Raw genomic sequence first — 22777 nt, 5'->3', positions numbered from 1 at the left:
TGCTAACAACTGAGTCACACCATTTAATTTTAGTCCTTCTTTAGTTTCTTTTACCTTCCTTACAGCATATTCTAAGGCAAAATTAAAGAGCAATGGAGATAATGCATCTCCTTGTTTTAACCCATCATGAATTGTAAATTTGTCAGACATATTAATACCCACACGAATTTTACTTTCTGTTTCACTGGTGCATATTTTTATCATACTAACAAGCTTCTTAGGTATTCCAAACTCTACTAATATATTATATAATTTATCTCTTTTGACCGAATCATATGCTTTTTTGAAATCAATGAATAGCTGATAGACATTTTGATTATATTCCCACTTTTTTTCAAGTGTCTGTCTGATGTGAAAAATTTGATCTGTAGTTGATCTGTTGCGTTTAAATCCACATTGATAATCACCTATAATTTCATTAGCATATGGGGTTAGTCTTGTTAAAAGAATGTTAGATAATATTTTATATGTTGTTGAGAGTAGAGAAATTCCACGGTAATTATTGCAGTTCATTTTATCACCTTTTTTAAACACAGGAACAATTATGGATTCTTTCCACTGTTGAGGGATTTCTTCTTTATTCCATATTAAACAAATTAATTTATGAATTTGACAAATTAATGAATTTCCACCATATTTAATTAACTCAGCTGGTATTAAATCAATGCCAGGTGCTTTGTTATTCTTTAGCCTTTTAATAGCATCTTTAACTTCAGTCAAGTTAGGTTCTGGGACTAAAGGTTCTGCTGTGTGTACTTCATTCACTTCTGATTTATCTCCTACATGGACATTTAAAAGGTCATTAAAGTAGTTCTTCCATCTATTTAGAATATCGCTTGGGTCAGCTAGAAAATCACCGTCTTTATCTTTTATCCAGTTTACTTTAGGTTGCCACCCCTTTCTAAACTCATTTACACCTTTATATAAATCTTTCTAATATTATTTTCTATATTTTTAAAGCTACAGATGATGGGCAGATTGTTCGGTAATTTTCACACATTACAGTACTTCCCTGTTTGTGGATTGGGTCCTCTTATTATCTTCTCCAAATGTATTTATATACTCCATATCTTCAGGATATCTTCCTTCTTTCTTGTTATCTTTCCATATTTTCTTCATTTACTGTCTGCTAGTACTTTCTATTAATTCCTTGATAGTTTTCCTTTTGGGGCCGTTTATCCACTGTACCCCCTTGAGGATTAAGTCACTTTTTTTTTAATCAACAGATTTCAACATTTTACGTAATGTAAAAATGGTTCCAGCTTTAGGAAAGTACAACTAACGGAGATATTTGATCCGAAAGAATGGCCCATGTAAGTTAAAACCTGCAATTTCAGAGTATTTTCGCTATTTTTTGTTAGTAAAAACTGTTTATAGGCACACTAAAATAGCGAAAGAACACATCGAAAATAACTATCAATACCAATCCTAACCTAACTATGTGACATTATAGTTGCTGTTGTGAAAAGTCGTTTTGGGTGCTATATTCACTTGCGCGAAGACTTCATGCTGTTCTGCTACATGGTAAAGTAACATGCTAAGGTAACAGCCGTACTTTACTTCACAATAACAAATTTCCGAGAGCTAAAATCAACTGAAAACGTTCATAAACCATGCAAAATATTTCACTTTCTCCAGGGGGTACAGAGGGTCAAGGGTACCTTCCCTTCTAGCCCAAAATTAAGCACAGACAAGTTCAACCCTAGTTCACCCACCCTGGAGAACAAACCTGAGTCTCTCAGTGGAGTCACATGCCTGGGAATTTGTATCAGTATTGGTCAAAATAGATATTGGCTCAGCCCTAACAATATTATTTCCATTATGACAGGAGCAACACAGTGATTCTGCAAAGACCTAAATCGCCATTACCTCTAATCATGACTCTGCAATCATTTTTAAAGAAATTTTACCTCAAAATTATTTACATGCACTGCACGACACTCACTCTGTTGTACAAGCTAAAAGCTTTCTTCGTGTAGCCCACCCTCCCACATTCTCCAATCAGCAGATTGAATATGTAGCGATCTGGTTTGGCTCTGTCTTCCTTTAGCATTCTGGTTTCCAATATACCAATGGCATCTGTAAGCTGGAAAGGAGATAAAAAGAGTTAAGAGAAAATGAATGTACTTACAGTGTTGGCATACTACTTGGACAGCATGTGAAATTAAAGTGACGACAGTGCATTATGTGAATGACAGGATTATCCCTCAGTACGCCCCGCGGTCTGACGAAAGTAAGCCCAGTGTCGCCGAGGCTTTGAGCACGAAATTTGAATTCATATACATAATGGAGAAAAATCGTAATAACTCTGGCACTATGGGACCAATCTACTTCGGATAACTTTTGTTTTGCAGGTAATACATCGGTGCATGCAACCATGTAACATTTGGATGCCCCAATCGCAGGGGGGGTTACGGGCAGGGCTGCATCCCCCGAATTTCAATGAAAAAAGCATGAAAATGTGGAGTTTGCCCCCTCTTCTCCAGCTACTTTGGGGAGAAAACTGGAACTTTTGCTTTTTTTAAAAAAGAATGGACCTTCCGCAACAGAATGAAACTTGATTCATGTTCATGGGTGCAATACAATTTGAATAATAAGGCAAAACGTAAAACTCTAGCGAATTTTAGCCAATTTGCATATTATTCATAAAATTGTTATAACTGACACTATGGGACCAATCTACTTCGGATAACTTTTGTTTTGCAGGTAATACATCGGTGCATGCAACCATGTAAAATTTGGATGCCCCAACTGTGGGGGGGGGGGGTTATGGGCGGCGGCTGCATCCCCCGAATTTCAATGAAAAAATCATAAAAATGTAGAGTTTGCCCCCTCTTCTCCAGCTACTTTGGGGATAAAACCCGAACTTTTGCTTTTTTTCGTTCGCACTTGCATCTTGTGTAGCTACTGTGAATCTATTTCTTCCCTCGGCTCTTTGTGGAAATATGTCCGGAAGGAAACGATTGTGCGTTAGGGAAATCGATGAGCTGTTATATGATACGAACTTTTTATGTTGAGGCCTTTCGTAACAGAGGAGGGAAGGGAGCCTTTGCAATCGTTTGTTTTTGATTGATTGATTGATTGATTTAGTTTATTTTACTTCACGTTTTGTGACTCTTGGGTAATTTGCAAAGATGGGGATGAGTGATGAAATTGATGAATGGACATTCACAAACAACCAAGCCCGACCGGGATTCGAACCCGGGACCCTTGGCATCGCAGCGTGATGTGCTAACCACTCGGCCACAGGGTCGGGCTGCAATCGTTTGTTTTGTCTATACTTCTGGATAGACGCACGCTTTAGACTCATGCTTCTGGCCTCTGGCTATCGTCAAGCTTCATTGCATTTCTAACATAGAGGCGACAGAAAGCTGACAACGCCAAACCTCATCCAATACCCTATCTCCTTGCCCTACCCCCCCCCCCCAACACTACTTCAGCTGGACCACCAGGTCTAAACACAAAGAAGAATGTGTGCCTTATCAGTACTAAATCACAGTGTTGGAAGCTTGGAGGAAAACAGCATCGTAAATACCAAGCGTTCATTGTGTCTGTCAAGTGTCGAGCCAACACCTGTTTGGGTGAGCCCAAACACGTGACATATTCCGAGAAAGGGGGGGATTTGGAATTTTTGTAAACACATGTTCCCAAACAAACTGTCAGTGTTTCAACCTCAATATACAAATATAAGTGTAGCAAACCTAAAGCTGTTTGTAACATATGTGTTACGGAGGCATACAAGGGACATATTTTTTTGGTAACATATGTGTTACGTGGGCGGACTAAAGGTTATAGTGGTTACACTGCAAGGAAAGAAAAAAGGAGTTAGTGTTCATACAAGTTTACATGTCACAGAGTAGATGAACATTAGTCGAGTGAAATGAATAAATATCTGTCAAAAGAACAAGTTTTCTCAAATTACCAGCCACGTTAATTAAGCATTAGCATTCAACATTTTCAGCACATACATTCCTCATTCCTCATCACCAAGGGTGAGATTACAAATGTGTGTATTAAGAAGATAAACTTATACTTTGCCTTGTGATTGGTTCACTCTGGATCCCATTATTATATTGGCAGATGCCATGTTTTTATAGAGAAATGGATTCCAGGCAAGACTGAGCTGGAGTCCAACGTCCCTGTTGAGACATGCCCAAAGGACAATAAAATACACCAGATGGACTATACCTTGGTACAAGAGACATTCCAAAATTGTCTGAAAATGCAGACCTTCCCAGGGGCTGATATACATTCAGGTCATGTCCTTGCTGGTCAAAGTAAACTCCCATTTGAAGAAGATAAGAAGAAGCCTGACACTTAAAACCTTCAGGAAAATGAAGAAAAACAGGAATTTGAAAAAAAAACTTCAGAGAGAAAGTCACTAATAGCAATAATGTTTTGCATGGTATAAAAAGTAGCGGAAGAAACAATAGGGTATAAAGAATGGAAGAGCATTAAGAAATCAAGGGTACAGCAACTATGATGCAGAAGATGGAGGAAAGAAGAAAATGGAAGAATGTAAACGATGAAGAAGGACAACACAACTACAGAAGACTCAATAACCAGCTACGAAGAGAAACTAATGAGACAAAAAAGTGGATGAAGCTGAAATACAAAGAAGTTTATGAAGAACTAGAAAAAAGGAGAAGGTATAATTTGATGTATTGTGAAGCAAATTGTAAGGATCTTACAAAGTTGGAACACAATATGTATGATAGATGGCAAAGGTTGCAAAATCATTGACAAACCAGGAATGCTGAATTCAAGGGGAAAGTATGTATTGGGTTGGCCCATAAGTCCTGGCGTTTTTCTTTTAAGTGAAAATTTTGCGTGAAAAATAAAATGTGTTGGCAATGCATTTTATGTTATTCGATAGAGAATTATGTGCTCTACAAAATAGTGTGTTTATTTTTTTTTTTATGCTGATATCTTTTTGTTCTTTTCAGGTCATTAAAATGGAGTGTCAAGTCGACAAAAAAGAGCATTTTCGACACCTTCTGCTCTTAGGGTTTAATCGAGGTGCCAAAGCCACAGAAGCTGCTCGAGAGAAAAGCCATTCTTTGTGCTGCTTCATATTGATGTACAGGTATCATTTTTCATCGCCGGTAACAGTTCTGTAGAGGAATCGCTGCTTGTGTCCATGAGTTGACTGATGACGGGCAAGCAGACCGGCTAAGATCGTGGCTCGTTGATTTTTGTTGTTGTCGTTCAAAGCATGCGGAACCCATGCAGCCAACTTTTGAACCTTTCCCATCGAGTGAAGGTGACGCTCTATGATACTGTGGGAGCATTCCACTAACTCTGCCAATTCCCTCATCGTTTGGCGTGGATCTTCGTGAATAAGCTAATTCAGTCGCTCCTCATCGAACTGAATGGAGCGTCTGGTGCGATGCATGTCTTTGAGGTCGAAATTGCCATCTTTGAATCGCTTAAACCAATTTTGAGCCGTCCTAAGAGGCATCGCTTCTTCACCATACACTTCACAAATCTCTCGAGCAGCTACTGTGGCTTTGGCACCTCGATTAAAGGCAAACAGCAGAAGGTGTCGAAAATGCTCTTTTTTGTCGACTTGACACTCCATTTTAATGACCTGAAAAGAACAAAAAGTATATCAGCATAAAAAAAATATTTTTTTTCTTGTATGTACGCATTGCTTGCATTATAGAATTATTTTCCTGTAGTTTACGGTTATTACAAGCATAAGAAAACAGTTTTTCTTTGTGACGTTTCAGGAGAACACACGCTCCTTTCATCAGACATTTATTTTCATTTTGATTAAAGATACAGTTATAACAATGGTTAGTAATTTTTTAAACAAAAAGAATCTGTTATATAATGGATGTTGTCAATGTTACATTGTTGTAATATAGCAACTTAACTGTGAAAAAAGCAGTCTGTTTTATTTTTATTTCAGATTTTTAGATTTTTTTTCTAAAAAAAAAAAAAATTATGAATCCAAAATATCATCAGGTAATTCAAATTCATCATTGATTTCACAAAGTCTCTTGATGTTTTCTGTTACATTAAATTTTAAAGATGGTGGCTTACTCCATTTGTGAAAAAGAAAACTCCATACTGGATCTATGTTACCATTTTCATTATTTAATTTATTCCAGTGTTCTTCAGCAATGAACGAAGCTTCCCAGACATTCAACTCTGTGTTTCCCGTCAATCTTTTTAAAACCCTTCTCTTTTTAATCAAATGCTTCTCTTCGATGATATGACTTGACAAACCTGTTCTTGGGTTTAGATTTATAATGTCCAAATCGTGTTCGTGCCATCTTATTGCCATTTTCCTTGCTGTTTGTCCCACATAATCTTTTGAACATGAACAACTTATATTATATATTCCTGTGGTTTCCACATCTGGTAGAGAGTTTCTCATTTTGAATTCATTAAATGTACATTCCAAACTTCTTGGTGATTTAAAAACAATTTTGAAATTAAAACTTCTAAAAATTTTTGCAATTTTATGTGAGAATCCCTTGTGGAATGGAATGCACACAAATTTCTTTTCAAAAGATTTTTCATCTTTGTCTGTATTTCTCTTTTCCTTTAGTTTTCTTGCAACTTGTTTTTTGATTTGGTTTATTCTGTTAGTGTGAAAACCATTTTCTTTTGCTATATTAAAGAGCCTTTCTTCTTCATTTTTGATATCCTCATTATTAGAACATAGTCTTTGTGCTCTCAGGAAAAAATTAAAAAATATGTTATCCATTGTTATACGCGAATGTTCTGATTTGGCATGGATGTTCTCCTGAAACGTCACAAAGAAAAACTGTTTTCTTATGCTTGTAATAACCGTAAACTACAGGAAAATAAAAAAAATAAACACACTATTTTGTAGAGTACATAATTCTCTATCGAATAACATAAAATGCATTGCCAACACATTTTATTTTTCACGCAAAATTTTCACTTAAAAGAAAAATGCCAGGACTTATGGGCCAACCCAATAGAAGAGCTACGCAACAAAATAAATAGTCTGTACACTATACCTAAACAAAATACAAAGAAGTATCTGATGATGAGAAAGAGTTTGCCATCCTGAAGGAAGAACTTAATGAATAAATTGATTTATTTCATTTCGCATTTCTGCCATTTTTGGCTAATTGTGAAGATGGGAACGAATAGTGATAAGATAAAATGGATGGAAGGACAATCACAAACACATATGGACAGGACACAACACAAGTACCGCACAGGATTATACTGGCCATGGGTCCAGAAACTAGAGCCTCGCTAGTCTGAAATGAAGAATGGAAAGGCAACATGAGTTGAGTTGATGATATCCCTTATCAAACTGCTGTCATATTTTGGAATCCAATTAAAAATTAACCAGTATATATATAAAAAAGAGTTCCAGTAAAATTTAACCTATTCAATTCTGTGTTAAGCTACGGTAACCAACTTTTTCGAGTATGCCTTCAATTTTAAATTATTGTGAAAACAAAAAAGAGCCATTTTTGTGTTTTTCAAAGGAACACTCTACTTGAAACGTAGTATGTAGCAGTGGTACATTCCTAGAACATTGTAAAGCTGCATTTAAAATAAACTTATACTTCTTGGGAGGAAATATAATAACAACGTAGCCTATAACCAAAGCTGTGTTGCCAGTTTATGAAAAATAATAATTCAGAAAATTGGCTCTAGCTCCAGCCTTATGGATGCTGGATGGACCAAATTTGCAGGGAAGGGTGGTAAAAGACCACTCACTGAGGACATTAATTGTTGACATTCGTATTTACCTATTCTGTATTGCGAAAGATTGTTTAACAAGGGCTTTAGCTTTTTTTAACGAAAATAAATTCCATTTTCGAGATATCGAGTAATTAATCTTCCTTCTTTCTCCCCTTCCGTAGGTATTTTTCTGTGAAAATGAGTGCTAATGGAACCTAACCTAACCTCGTCAGCATACCCCGTCCCTGTGACGGTTCGTGGGGTTATCGTGAATTTTTTGGGGCTAACGTGAATGGTTTTTAGGGCTACCTGCGGATGGTTTTTGGGGCTAACATCAATGGTTTGTGGGCTGCCCATGGATGGTTGACGTTAGCCCCAAAAACCATTCACAGGCAGCCCCACAAACCACCCATGGGTAGCCCCAAAAATTCATGATAGCCCCACGAACCATCACAGGGACGAGGTATGCCTACGAGGTTAGGTTAGGCCTGTTAGGTTAGCTTCCATTAGCACTCACATACAAACATGAATTAACAGTGAAATAACTTGACCGATGAGAGAGAACACTTGTACGACCTATCACAAGTCTACAGAAACTCAATTACGTAAGTACTTTCTCCTGTAAATTTGACGAAATCAGTTTCCTGGCTTTGAAAATTTTACCAGGACTTTTTCAAACTCTGCTTGTTAATAATAGTAACAATGGATGTATTGTTTAGTGACCCAAGTATGTCAAAACTTTCATATCTATACAAATGAACAAAAAGTACAGAACTGGAAATATCGTGTGAAGTTTTGAGGAAATGAGGAGTTCGTTGCTACCATGTAAAGTTGGTAAACACAGTTACCTCTTGTTTTTTGGAGAATATATGTGCTGGTAAACATTGCCACTCATCGGTGAAAGGTTACGGCAGAGAACAATAAATGAAATGTGTGAGTTAAAGGACCAGGAATCAATAAACTACCACATACATAAAAAACAAATGTGCTTAGGTCCACTATGCCAATTACCAAGAAACAAGACACTGAAATTATAATTCAAGCAGAATTTGGAACTATGTGCAAGTAGTCCATGCTACAATACCAATCTCCATGTTGTAACAGTCAGTACAACCAATGGTCTGCAATAACACATGAAAGTTTTTGTTTTGTGTATATGTGTGTGTGAATGTCACACCATGATTAAACCTACAATCATGTAAATTTAAAACTCGCAACCAGTTCATGTAGAGTACCAACCTTTTTCTGTTTAATATAATCTTTGATTATATTTGCATACTGCTTTATCCGAAGCCTTGATTTTGCATTAAAAGTGTCCACATATTCCTCTTCTTCCTTCTCCTTCTCGTCGGCTTCGACATATTCTGCTCTCTTGTTCTCCAAAGTCCCAAATGTATCGGCAGAGTCCATTATTCCTAGCTTTTCCTTCATGTCACTTGGAAAGTCTGCACTTCCTTTCACCTTATTTGCTACTCGTTGCTCAGCAAAACAGCCGGTCGTCCCACTGATGCATCTCCTTTGAAACGACATCGGCGCCACTAGCACATATCCTCGTAGACTAGGTGTACGAGAGTGTTCTGTTCGTGAACTGAAGCATGCTAGAGAAGACTGTTCTGGTTTCATCCATTTTGCAAAGTTGTTAATGGGAACGCCTAATTGTTTACAATACTTCGTTAGCTGGTTTATGCAAATAAAGGGTGCTGCTTGACTTTTCATCATATTTGCTTGCTTTTACAAGCCAGTTTTGTGAAAAAACCTGAAAAAATAAACAACAGAAATTAGTGGTTGTAATTTTACTAACAGTAGAAGCAGTAATATTACAAGGGTTGTTCATGTCGGCAACTAGAACTTGTTTCAGATAGACAATAACATCCTAGAACAGGGCAAGAAATTTCAAGTTTGAAGTCAGTCGCCGGACTAAAATCTTTGGTTGCCACCATTTGATATTGATAAATAATAAAAATATGAGCAATTATTAAAAAGTTAGGAATTAATGTTTGTGTAGCGCTGTCGTTCTGCACTGAAGTACCACTTATCAATCGCAGCTGCTGGGTCAAACTCTGACAGGGAGGATGGGGGGGGGGGTCCGTTTACGAAAACTCTGAGCAAATCATCCAGTGTCTCAGACTTCAGAGTTCCTGTAAGTAGTCTTGAGTCTGTTGTGACAGTTCAAACCTCCCCCACATGAGGCTGTGCTCATTGGTAGAACAGCACAAAATGTCAAAATCTGGAGCAAATTGGGGAATCTTGTTGAACACTCCGCACTATGGATCTTCTCCAGCGTCTGATTCAAAGCTGCAAAGGAAACAAAAGTTTGTATTCTATCCATTCTGCTGACAGAACATCCATTTTCTCATTATAAAGGCTCGAGTTCAAGTATATGTAGAGCTTCTTTATTTCTTCTATCCCAAACTGAAGAATATTTTCTTTGGGAGGCCAACCCAAGGTGTCGAAAACATGCAGAGATGCAATCACATCTGTTGACATAGACGGCAATGTTTCTGTGATGTACACATTCGCATTGTTAATTAAGTTTCCTCTAACAGTCTGAAACTCTTGAACATCCCTGATCTTCCCTGAAATGAATACATGGTCCAAGAAATCTTGTTCGCTTGGTCCAACATTAGATTCCAGGTCAGCCAAACTGAAATACAGTGTTCAATTCTTATTTTCAGAGATGAAATCAAAAGATTCTTATTTTGTAGTGCCACGCTTAAAGGGTTCAATTGCCCGTAGAAATCCAAAAGGAAGTACAGAAGCTTAACAAATTTAAATTGCTTCAAACTTTTCAGCAAATCCTTAGCTTTAGCGCCATCATTGTCTCTTCTATGGGCCAACTGTTCAAGATGGGTCACAACAGCTTTCCATGATTGCAAGAGAGCTCTTATTGCACGTTCTTTGCTGGCTAACCACCTAATAGTGTGGATATCACTCAGTTTTAGAATTTCTTCAATAACTTCTGCCGATTCTCTCAAGAGGTGAAGTCTTGAAGCGTGTTTGACACACATTTGAAACAACGAAATTTTAGTCGCCAGCCCAAAACTTTCACGCCCTGTCCTAGAAGCATTACTTGTTCTGTCAATTGTGTTTGTCGTTATTCAATATGGTAAACAACGTCATGCAACTTTTCCTCACCACATTATTATTTGTTCCCTTGTGAACACAGATGTCCAACCTGCAGAAATTTTGCAACGAGTAAGAGTATAGTTCGGGAACAAACTATACAGAAGACATAACTGTATGAATGGTGTGCAGATTTAAAGAAGGATGTGAACCTGTTTATGAGTATGCTGGAAAGGAGGCTCAGATGCTACAGTAGTGAATGTAAACACTCAAAGTATCAAGAACCTCATCTTGATCAATAGGCAAGTAACTACGCTCTGTGAGGTGGCTTTCAAACTAACTTACTGATTCTCAGAAGCAAAATCATTTTTTTGTCTCATCGTTTCAAAGAAGAAGGCCAATTATTTCTGGAACAAGTGTAATGAGATATGAATACATCACCACACATCAGTGTCAAAGATTTTGGGTACCACATGGAAGCATAAAGGGTCCCCAACACCAAAAACCAAAGTCAGACGATGACCTTAAAATGTGTTTTACAGTGAATAACAATTCCAGACAAATCCTTAGATTCTGCTAGCATTGCATGGATGGCAAATATACTGTGTAGTAAATGGGCATTAGTTGAAAAATACAAGTCCGTTACTGTTCACAATTTTATCTCTTTATCTATCAAAATATTAAATTCTGGTTTGGAAGTAAACAACCCTTGTAAATTATGTTACTGGAAAAGATAGCTTGAGTAAAAAAAAAAAAAAAAGAGGGTGCCCATTGCCATGGTGTCTGAAAATTTACACATGGCACCTGAATATTCAAATTCAGCACTAAAAAAATATATCTTTTAATAAATTCCGACTTCGCTTATGGAAATTTCCATTACTTCTTTTTTTAAATAACGAGTACAGAATGTGTTTTGTAATGTTCGTGTGTTTTCTGTACCACAAGTATTGTTAAATCAGAATAATGAACATGAAATTATACAATTTTTCACTGTTGCTAGTTGAATTTTAAAGGTAAGACTCTACTTTACGTCCTTTTCCTATGGAATATGTGTCATATATCGTTGGAAAGCTCATTGTATAAGGAATTCAACAACGTAAATCCCAAAGCAAGAAAAAAATACCTGGAGGAGGAAATCGATAAAAACTGATGTTGTCCGGATATGCGTAATTGAACGTACTGAAGAAATTTTTAGATGATGAAGCACATATTTAGGGGTGAAATGAGTGCTAATGGAACCTAACCTAACAGGCCTAACCTAAACTCATAGGCATACCTCGTTCCCGTGAATGGTTCGTGGGGCTACCCATCCATGGTTTTTGGAGCTAACGTGAATGGTTTGTGGGGCTACCCGTGCATGGTTCGTGGGGCTACCCGTGAATGATTAGTGGGGCTATCGTGAACAGAAAGTGTAAAAAGAAAAAGGCACATACCCAAAGAGATGCCGGCTGTCTGCAAGCACAGTTTTCAATGATGCACTAATATTGGGGATAAATGTATTTATCTACAAGTTTTTTGGAACCCGTTTTTCTTCATGCACCATACACACGCACAACACACAGCTAACGCAAAGAAGCAATCACCATGCAGAACACAAATGAGCAAAGCACACGCATTCACAAAGCGGACACAAAGACGAGCCTGCAGTGTTGTTAACTCCCATCGGTTACCACCAAAAGGCAATAAGGACGTAAAGTAGAGTCTAGCCATTTTAAAATCTGTGGTAACATGGTAGGGTTTGCCATATATTCGAATGTATTGCATAGCTATTCATGTTGTTAACGGTTGAGCTTTCTTTGGGAATGCCACTCTGGCCTTAAGAAATAATTACTTTTAATCCAACCTTATATTAATTAAAAAATTAAATGTTTTAAGAGTGCATTTCAGTTAGAAGCAAAAATTGTTTTTATTTGCACTTTTAGCTAATTGGTCATATTTCAGTATATTTTTGCATTATTACTTCCGAGATTTCTTTATTATATTTTACATACATGTCTGATAAGGGTTTTCTATGTTCTTCTTAAAGGTTTGCATAATCACTTTTTGTAGATGCAAAATAATCTAACTCAGTTATTTTTAATGGTTTTTATTTTATCTGCGACGTTTCATTCTGGTTTCCCCGAACTTTTTCAATCTACACCAAGATATCCTCGTACATACAACAACACAACCTCACATGGCTAGTCACTCTACACTTCTAAGGAAGTTGTGTTGCTGTATGTATACCTTGGTGTAGCTTGAAAAATTTCTGGTTAACCAGGACAAAACGTTGCAGATAAAATAAAGGTAACAGTTTCATACATCGGAGACACGTTTATTCAATTTCACACAAGAAACTACTTACGGAAATGAGTTTCTCCAAGGTTTACAACGTTCGTTGAGGTATTTTCTTTCATCGTGGATTATATTTGACCCGGAAATCATGTATTTTTCAAGAGAAATATTTCACCAATGCACAATCGGCATTGCTTTCATTTGCTTGCCCTACGACAACCGGATGCTGCATATGTTTGATGACATAAGTGCATGTCAGTGTTTCAACCCCCCCCCTTTTTTTTTACTATGCTTGCCTAACAACCAGACCTAACCTAACCTTATCGGAAATGGTTCGTGGGGTTATCGGTCAGCTACCATGCATAATGGTTCGTGGGGCTATCCGTGAATGGTTTGTGGGGCTATCCACCAGCTACCCGGGCTATCTGTCAGCTACCTGTGCATAATGTATAATTTCCATCGGTGACGAACACAATAGTAGGTATTTTTCGGTGAAGAAGGTTGAAACACTGCATACCCACAACGTGAGTCAAGATATGCCCACCATATTGTGTGTTCTGGAAGCGAAGAAATGAATATAAAAAAAAAGCACGCAGAATGTGAAAAATTGCGTTTGTTTTCGTGTTAAAAGCATAATGGCACCTTGAACTATGTTCTGCAATACACATTTGGTAAGTACGAACCATGCGAAACACAAAATATGTGATTTTAATGTGTCTCCGATCTATGAAACTGGTACCAAAATAAAATAACAACCAGTAAAAACAACTGTTAGATTACTTTGCATCTGATAAAGGTTGTTAACACTACTACTCATCAATTATAATCTAATAATGGGCTATTCATGAATGAGTCATTCAAAAATAATTAATCTCTCTCTTTCACTTTTATATTTTGTGATGTGGATGCATGACCAGAAATTCACCATGGTCTTGTTGAAAAAGGCAGAACATCACATCTGTAGCAGTAGGTGGTAGAGCATGGGAGGAAAAGGGGTTCCCTGTTTCTCTTCATATGCTAGTTGAAACATGCAAATGACGTTCCCAAGGAATTACGAGTAGGCAGCCAACCCCAGGCCAGAACAGACAACAAAGAAATTATAGTCAACATTTATAAGCCACCTTGCACAATAACTTGAAGCAAAATTTTGGTAAAGGTTCATTTTAATCAACTTTATGCAGCACAGGGCTACCCACTTCTGGTCCTACAATTTGAAGTTTGACATTATGTATGTTTACGATGGGCAAGGGTATATCCACAATTATGACAGAAAGACAAATTTACTGCCAAAATTACCAAAAATAAATGTTTGTGAAAAAATTTTGGGTACTACTTTACTATACCGGAGACACCTATCAATGATTTATTTCGCAATTTTTTACATTGCTAACGTACTATTCTGCATTGCGGAACATTTCTTTAGGTGAAGTAATGAATTTCTAACGAAAATAATGTATATTTCTTACATTAACAAGTACTTACTGTTGTTCCTTATTTCCCACAAACCATCCACGGGTAGTCCCAAAAACCATTGACGTTAGCCCAAAAATTCACGATATCCCCACGAATCATCATGGGGACGAGGTATGCCTACTAGGTTAGGTTAGGTTCCATTAGCACTCCTTTCGTTCAATTTAGCATATACGGACAATACGAGAGCTTAGTGTGCTCTCGAGAGAGAAAGCAAATGGCGGCAGCAGCAATAGCACGTCGGAAATAGATTTTCGTAGAAAACCACATGCATTCGCATTAAAATGGATCAAAACTACATTCCCGAACATCAACAACGCTACAGAAAATGATTTGCGTAAGTACTTTCTCCTGTAAATTTGAAGAAATCCGTCTCCGGTATAGTAAAGTGTTACCAAATTTTGGGAAGTGCTGTGAAAATTTTGGTAAAGTGATACGCAAGGGCCCCTTGATTTCAAAATGATGCTAGTCACTATGCTATGAGGGAAAAATAGACAGGACAGTGGAATTTTTTAAACTGAAAAACAAGAAAAAAATTTCACTTATGAAAAATAATGTTTCTATAAAGAATTTTATAAAAGTAGATAAACAATAAACACATGGTAAAACTGTCAAAGCCGGGAATCGGATTTCTTCAAATTTACAGGAGAAAGTACTTACGGAATTGAGTTCATGTGTAATTTCGGAAGGTCGTAGAAGTGTTTTATCGCATTTTTCAATGTATTTGGCCCCTAATTCATGTATTTTTCTATAATAATGTCCGTCCGAAGCACGAAAGCTGTTGCTTGCATTTTCATCCATGTACTTGAACCAGGATGTTGCGAGCATCACTATATTGCCCAACCTACAGCAACCTAAGCTTATCGTGATAGTGAATGGTTTTTGGGGCTATTCGTGGATGGCTATATGATCCAGAATGGTTTTTGGGGTTATTCGTGGATGGTCATACTATCCCGAATGATTTTTGGGGCTATGCGTGAATGGTTTTTGGGGCTATGCGGGAATTGTTTCCAGAGCTATGCAGGAATTTTTCTGTTTAGGAGGTTGAGTATGTACACGTACATACAATATATTGTATTATGTTAAACTCGAAGGGCAAATGTTACTTGTTGCATTGTGTTCATGCATTTTAGGTGCAAGTGCCTGCTTCGGTAACATTATCGTATGGGTAAAACGGATTCCTTCAAATTTCCTTCAAATTTACAGGAGAAAGTACTTACGGAAATCATTTTCTTGAGCGTTTTGGAAGTTCCTGAATATAGATTTGATCCATTTTAATGTGAATGCGTTTTGTTTTCTGCGAAAATCTCTGTCCGACACGCTGTTTCTGCTCCCGCCATTTGTTTTTTGCATGAGAGTGCAATGTTCCGTGTGTTAAGACGATGCTACCCCGTAGCCAGTGTTTCAGCCTCGCCGTGTTTTCACTAGAACCACCTGTCGAGTTCGGAACAAGCCATTTTTCCCGAATGGGTGTAACTTATCGCACAACATTGTAGCAACATTGTATTCGGACGTCACATTAGAGAGCTGTTTTTACAATTTTTCTTTGTATTTATGCTAATGGAACCTAACCTAACAGGCCTAACCTAACCACGTAGGCATTCCTCGTCTGACGTCAATATTCAAGGTTGCAAGATTGTTGTGCGTAAAGGAAGAGAATTAACGAATTACGAAAGAGAGATTGTTCCGACCCGAATGGGTGTCACTTATCGCACAACACTGTAGCAACATTGTGTTCTGACATCACAGGAAAGATCTTTTTCATGTTAGGCAATACAAAGGTAACGCGTCTCTTAGCGAAAATATTATTTTTTCTTTGTATTTATGCTAATGGAACCTAACCTAACAGGCCTAACCTAACCACGTAGGCATTCCTCGTCTGACGTCAATATTCAAGGTTGCAAGATGGTTGTGCATAAAGGAAGAGCATTGTGTTCTGACGTCACAGGAAAGATTTTTTCATGTTAGGCAATACAAAGATAACGCGTCTCTTAGCGAAAATATTATTTTTTCTTTGTATTTATGCTAATGGAACCTAACCTAACAGGCCTAACCTAACCACGTTGGCATTCCTCGTCTGACGTCAATATTCAAGGTTGCAAGATGGTTGTGCGTAAAGGAAGAGCATTAACAAATTTCGAAAGAAAGATGGTTCCGACCCGAATGGGTGTCACTTATCGCACAACACTGTAGCAACATTGTGTTCTGACGTCACAGGAGAGACCTTTTTCATGTTAGACAATACAAAGGTAACGCGTCTCTTAGCGAAAATATTATTTTTTCTTTGTATTTATGCTAATGGAACCTAACCTAACAGGCCTAACCTAACCACGTAGGCATTCCTCGTCTGACGTCAATATTCAAGGTTGCAAGAGTGTTGTGCGTAAAAGAAGAGCATTAACGGATTGCGAAAGGTAGATGGTTCCGAATTGCTGTTTATGGACAATGAACGTGGTAAATCGCAAGGTTATTTTACAAGTTCTACACGTAAATGCGACGTATTACCGTATTAGCATAATTTCAAGTAAGGGCACGAAAGTAGATATTTTCCGGTGAACGAGGTTGCACCACTGCATAAATCGACAAAACACTCTCAGAACGCCCGCTAAACCAGTATGCTATCACGGCCATAATGTGTTACAGATTCGAAACAACAAGTAACAGTAAGTACTCGTAAATAGTGAAAATAAACATTATCTTAGTTAGAAATGCATTATTTCGCCTTAAGAAATGTTCCGCAACACGTTAGCAATGTAAAGAAGTCCGAAATATATGATTCGTAGGTGTTTCACCCATACGATAATAGTACCCCTGCTTCAATTTAAAACTCTCCTCCCCTTTCCTCTTCAGGCACATGCTTCGAGAATTAAGAACGTGATAACATGACTCTTTTGAACGACTCGTCTCAGTAAGCCAGCACATATATCGACTTTCACAAAGGAATGACCAAACCCCATCACCACAATAATCCTTGCACTTACAACAAAAAAGAAGAGATTTGTGAATATATATATATACAATAAATGTTGCACTTTTGATATGCGACGAAATTATCGTGTACTAAAACGGGTACTATTATCGTATGGGTGAAACACCTACGAATCATATATTTCGGACTTCTTTACATTGCTAACGTGTTGCGGAACATTTCTTAAGGCGAAATAATGCATTTCTAACTAAGATAATGTTTATTTTCTCTATTTACGAGTACTTACTGTTACTTGTTCTTTCGAATCTGGGTAATTGTATTGAATACCTTGTTTCATATATACCTATTTACATACATTGAAAGACGCATGTAAATGTAATATAAACATTTCAAAAATCACAACACACAGACTATTACCCAAGGTGGTATTCACATAGACACTTCGACCGACCAATGAAACATCATTAACGAGCCATTCTACATGCAAACCATCTACTTGATTGATGTTTTGTGCATCTTGTTAATTTGCGAAGATAGGAATGAGTGATGAAAAGATGAAATTGATGAAAGGACATTCACAAACAACTAAGCCCGAGCGGGATTCGAACCCGGGACGCGAGATTTTTTCCTACAAAGAGCTATGTCACATCTAGCGAATTATCCAATCAGATGCGAGGATTTGTTTCCTACGCAATTCTGTCGTCTGCACATCCGGCCCATTCCCCGCGTAGTCAAGGGCGGATTAAAGTGGGAGCGGAGGGGCCGATCGCATCCTGCGAGACCCTTAAGGGGGAGTCATGGGCGACTTCCACCAGCTTCCACCGAGGACGAATTTAATTTTTTCATACATTGATAAATACTTTACACAATTGGAAAGAAATATAGAAACACACAAGAGCGGCAGCCAACTACCCGAGGGCTTTAAAGGGGAAGGGTGACAGATCCTCAAGGGTCTTGTTTCATTTCTACAATAATTTGCAGTTAAAATAAAGCAAATATTGTGGCATTTTACAAAGACCCACAGTTATGGGAAAACAGGGAGCTTAATCGTGAGTGCAACGAGATACTAAAATAGGGGCGATGAAATATAGGAGGCGACGAATGATAAGGGGACGACGAAATATAATGGCAACGAATTATAAAGGACGATGAAAGATAGGAGACGAACGAAGTGGGCAATGAAATAGGAGATAATGAAAGATAAGGGCGACGAAATGTAAGGTGTGATAAATGATAAGGAGTCGAGAGGGGGAAAAATGTTAGGAAGCAATGAATATTAGGGGAGACGAAAGAAAGGGGGCGGCGGAAGATTAGAGGTCGGCAAGAGATATGTGACGAGAGACGAGACAGGGAGCGAACAAAGATGAGGATGTCGAAGTATGGGTGCTACGAAAGATAGGAGGCAATGACTGACTGGGGTGAACAAAGATAAGGATGTCGATGGATTTAGGGGGGGGGGGCGACGAAAGATACTTAAGGTGAAGGACTAGTATAATATTACTAGGGTATCAAAGGATTCATGAGGTGACCGTCAGTGGCGAAGCGTGACATTTTTACTTATAGCTCTTTTCAGTTCTTACGGCGGGCACTCTAGAACCTGGCAGGGGAAGTGGTGAGCGGGGAAGCGACCAATCCAGGACTATAAGAAACGTATCGACCAGTAGAACGAGTTTCGCGTAGTACTTTTTCCGGCCGCGTCGTGTCTCGTGGCGCCACTGCTGTTGTCTGGTTGGTCTGTTTGAGTAATCCCCGCTCCCCACTTCCCCAGCCAGCTTCTAGACCGCCCGCCGTAAGAACTGAAAAGAGCTATAGTCATTGCAAGACTTGCCAAACGTCAGGGTCAATCTTTCAACCGTGGAGGGGGAGGGGGGATTTCTACATTGATCATGATGATAACAGTGTTCGTACAGACGTGTGAAGTAGAGATGGCCAAATTCATTTTCTTCTACGTTGTATATGATTGTAAAATAAGGAAGACTAAACTTTCTTAAATTCTACCCGGAAAATGGAAAAATTGTTAAACTTCTCTCTCCGAAATCCGGGTAGTAAAATTTCCCAATCGAGAGTTTAAATTTTCAGGAATCCTAATGTTGTTGACCATCCCTGGTGTGAAAGTAAGATATGTTGGGTAAAAAGTTCTGTCTAAGTAAAAAATATAAATATGCTGACCAAGGCAGTAATTTATTTTATTAAAAACATAAACTAAACGTAACGTTTCAACCTTCTAGCAAGGTCTTCATCAGACTCTGTATCAAGTACAAAAGTAACAAGATACACAAAAAGGGCATTATATATACACAAACTTTACTCCCTCCAGACTATTAGAAAGTTGTTAGGAACTTTCTAGCAGGTGGCTTTCACTTTCCAACTGTATTTTCACCTAAAAGGCTAAACATTTAAATGTTTAAATGTTTTAAATGTTTAGCCTTTTAGGTGAAAGTACAGTTGGAAAGTGAAAGCCACCTGCTAGAAAGTTCCTAACAACTTTCTAATAGTCTGGAGGGAGTAAAGTTTGTGTATATATAATGCCCTTTTTGTGTATCTTGTTACTTTTGTACTTGATACAGAGTCTGATGAAGACCTTGCTAGAAGGTTGAAACGTTACGTTTAGTTTATGTTTTTAATAAAATAAATTACTGCCTTGGTCAGCATATTTATATTTTTTCATAATCATGGAAACAAGGCTTAATGGTGTTATGTCTAAGTAAGTATGTCTGTCACCTCGAGAACAAAAATCTTGATCAGTCTTGTCATTCGTAAGCATATTAAACACAAAACAACATTGAAGTACTTCGTGTTTTGTAAAATAAGAACATTATTTTCAGAAAACAATATCTGAACCGCAGGATCAAAAGAAAGATAAAAATGAAAAGGAAAAATACTGTGAAGGAAATACAATGGATCCAGAACTACTCCCCCCCCTCCCAGCTCTTTCTAGCACTAACCGTGGGGAAATTTATGCTTTTCCTTACTTATGGCGTCACTGAAAGCCTGCCGTGTTTGTAAAGAAGGGGGCTGAAAAAAGGCCTCTTATGACCAGACATTAAAGAGCGGGGGGAAAGCGGTCGAAGGACCTTGGATTTGCAGACCTTCTGTGATGAGTTGGTCCGCCTGACACCATTGCACTCAACAGGAAACGTAGCGGGGCGGCTGGGCACGGGGGTTAGAACTGGGCTCTCCTTTCGATTCGCTAAACCATTCTATGGTTAAACTTAGCAAATCTCTTGCGTATTTCTAGCTGTTTCATGGCGTCGAGTGACTAATTTCGCTCAAATATGCTAGTATTTTGACTTATTTTTTACTTCTTCTCTAAAATATTAAAAAAGCAATTTTTTTATTATTTTGCTTTGCCATCGCCGCATCTCCGGATGACCGCCCCTTCCCAGAGGATCTAGAATGTATTTCCACCACTTCTGCCGCCTCACTCATTTTATTAATTCGTAATCACTGTGGAAAGGCCATAGCCAGGGAGCTAGAGCAGCTGACTCGGACATGTATCCCAGCGCCACTTGGGCAACGATGGAAAAAAAATAGGCAAACTACAACTATCAATCTTATTAGCTTGCTGCAAGAGCGATTTAAAGGTTTGATGGTGTGATCATTCTTCTCCTGTGCCCCTCACAAGGGCTTCATTTGTGTTATTTTTAGTTATTTATAAATTTGCAAAAGCTATAATGAAATACATCAAACATTGTGGCATTTTATAACATGCCCCAAAAGCTTAAAATTAGCAACCATGGGAGATAACACAGCAGTGTTTTTCTTGCCTGTTAGGACAAGACATAGGTTAAGCTGCTCCATTCTGACATCGTCACTGTTCCCGACAGTCACATCGATTGTAATGAAAAATCAATTTATTGAGGTTTTTTTTTTAGAAATCTGTTATAATCTTTATTTTATTGAAGTTCATTATGATACCTACCCACCACACGAAGAGTCCCAGATTCGATTCTCCCCATACAGTACTTTTTTTTAAAACGATAGAATGTGAATTAATGTAAGTCTATGAAATATTTATTGCATATTTGAAAATGTTTTTAATTTTTAATACAAATTGCGAATTGTTTTGAAACTGCTCATTACAAAATTACTTTAATAAATTTGAAACCATAAAATGAGACGAATAAAATAAATGTAATAACAAAAACAATAAACAGTGTATAATTTAAAACTAGTGTTTGCATGGAATTGATGGAACTATATTTTATGCTTAGTGCATCATTCGTTTACAGTGCTATTAAATCTTGCCTCTTTTCAATCTCCTCCTCTTTTTCTTTCTTTGAGAGAGAAAAAGAGAGAGAGAGAGAGAGAGAGTGGACATTCACTCTTTCCTTGTTTTCGGGGTGTTAGGTAACAGGGATGAGGTATCAGTGGGTATTGGTGAGAGTGAAGAAAGGAAGAAAAGACAGAGAGAAAGAAAGCTCTTTCCCCTTCTCTACGAAAAAGGAGAGCTGGAGCAGATAGTTGCACCCCCTCTTTTCACCACTTTTCAGGTCCTTCTCCTTTCACACCCAAGGAGGGGAGGGTTGACATCTGTCCCTTTAGAGAGATTGGGAGAAATGAGAGGAAGAGGAAGGGATACCTCTTCTGTCTCTCCCTCTCTCTCTCTCTCTCGATAGTGAAGGGGAGGAGAGGAGAGAAAGAAGGGTATTTTCCCTTTCTTCTTGCTCCCAGGTCCTTCCCTGTTCCCCCTGTCATGGGTAACGGGTTCGAGAGAAAGAAGAGAGAGAAATAGAAGATTTTCTCCCCTCCTCTCTCTCTTCGCCCCCTTCTCTTCTCTCCTACTGACTCCTGCCCGACCCTTGCCCTTCCTGGGCCAAACCCCCTTCCCCATATCTATCTCTCTTTATTTCCTCCATGAAAGAAGAAGGTGAAAGAGAGGGAGGGTGTTGGGGGAATGGGGGTTGTGCCAGGGGTGCCAGTCTCTCTCTCTCTCTCAGCCCTTTCTGGAAGCATGGGGCATAAGGGAACCTTGCCCACTCACTTTCTTCCCCTTCTCTACCAAAGGAAAAGAAGAAAGTGGGTCCAACCCCAATGCATCTTTCTATCTCTCTTCCCTTTCACCTGCACAGAGAGAAAGGACAGAGAGAAACAAGAGAAGATCTCTATCTTCCTTTCCTTATTTCGATCTTTCTTTCTTTCCTTCTCCACATGGAGCGACTGATTTCTCTATCTCGGAAGAGAGGGGAGAAAGCAAGTAGGCGAATGAAGAGAGGAGAAAGAGGAACAACATGGGAAATGAGACAAAAGAAACGCTTGGGCAGCTTGACAGCGGGTTACTAACAAATCCAGCATTAACACTTGTGTCTGTGTTTGGATTTAGAGACAAGATTTAATAGCACAGTAAACCAATGATGCACT

General features: G+C 38.2%; 2 protein-coding genes across 2 annotated transcripts in view; one reads left to right on the top strand and one right to left on the bottom strand.

Annotated features, from left to right (window-relative positions):
• LOC145992013 (pentatricopeptide repeat-containing protein 1, mitochondrial) overlaps positions 1-17822 on the bottom strand; it is a 62259-nt gene extending 44437 nt beyond the window's left edge. The window contains exons 1-3 of the mRNA XM_083128025.1: positions 17744-17822; positions 8920-9436; positions 1946-2086 (exon numbers count right to left, since the gene is read on the bottom strand). Coding sequence (XP_082984151.1) covers positions 1946-2086; positions 8920-9399 — 621 coding nt within the window. The 5' untranslated portion in view covers positions 9400-9436; positions 17744-17822. The remainder of the gene's footprint in view (positions 1-1945; positions 2087-8919; positions 9437-17743) is intronic.
• Positions 17133-22777, top strand: part of LOC145992014 (methyltransferase-like protein 22) — a 224204-nt gene continuing 218559 nt past the window's right edge. The window contains exon 1 of the mRNA XM_083128026.1: positions 17133-17150. The gene's annotated coding sequence lies outside the window, so the exon portion shown is untranslated. The remainder of the gene's footprint in view (positions 17151-22777) is intronic.

This window comes from Lepisma saccharinum, chromosome 9 (assembly GCF_977018435.1).
Source record: "Lepisma saccharinum chromosome 9, izLepSacc3.1, whole genome shotgun sequence".
Taxonomy (NCBI): Eukaryota; Metazoa; Arthropoda; class Insecta; order Zygentoma; family Lepismatidae; genus Lepisma; species Lepisma saccharinum.
This window is presented reverse-complemented; position numbering and strand designations above follow the sequence as displayed.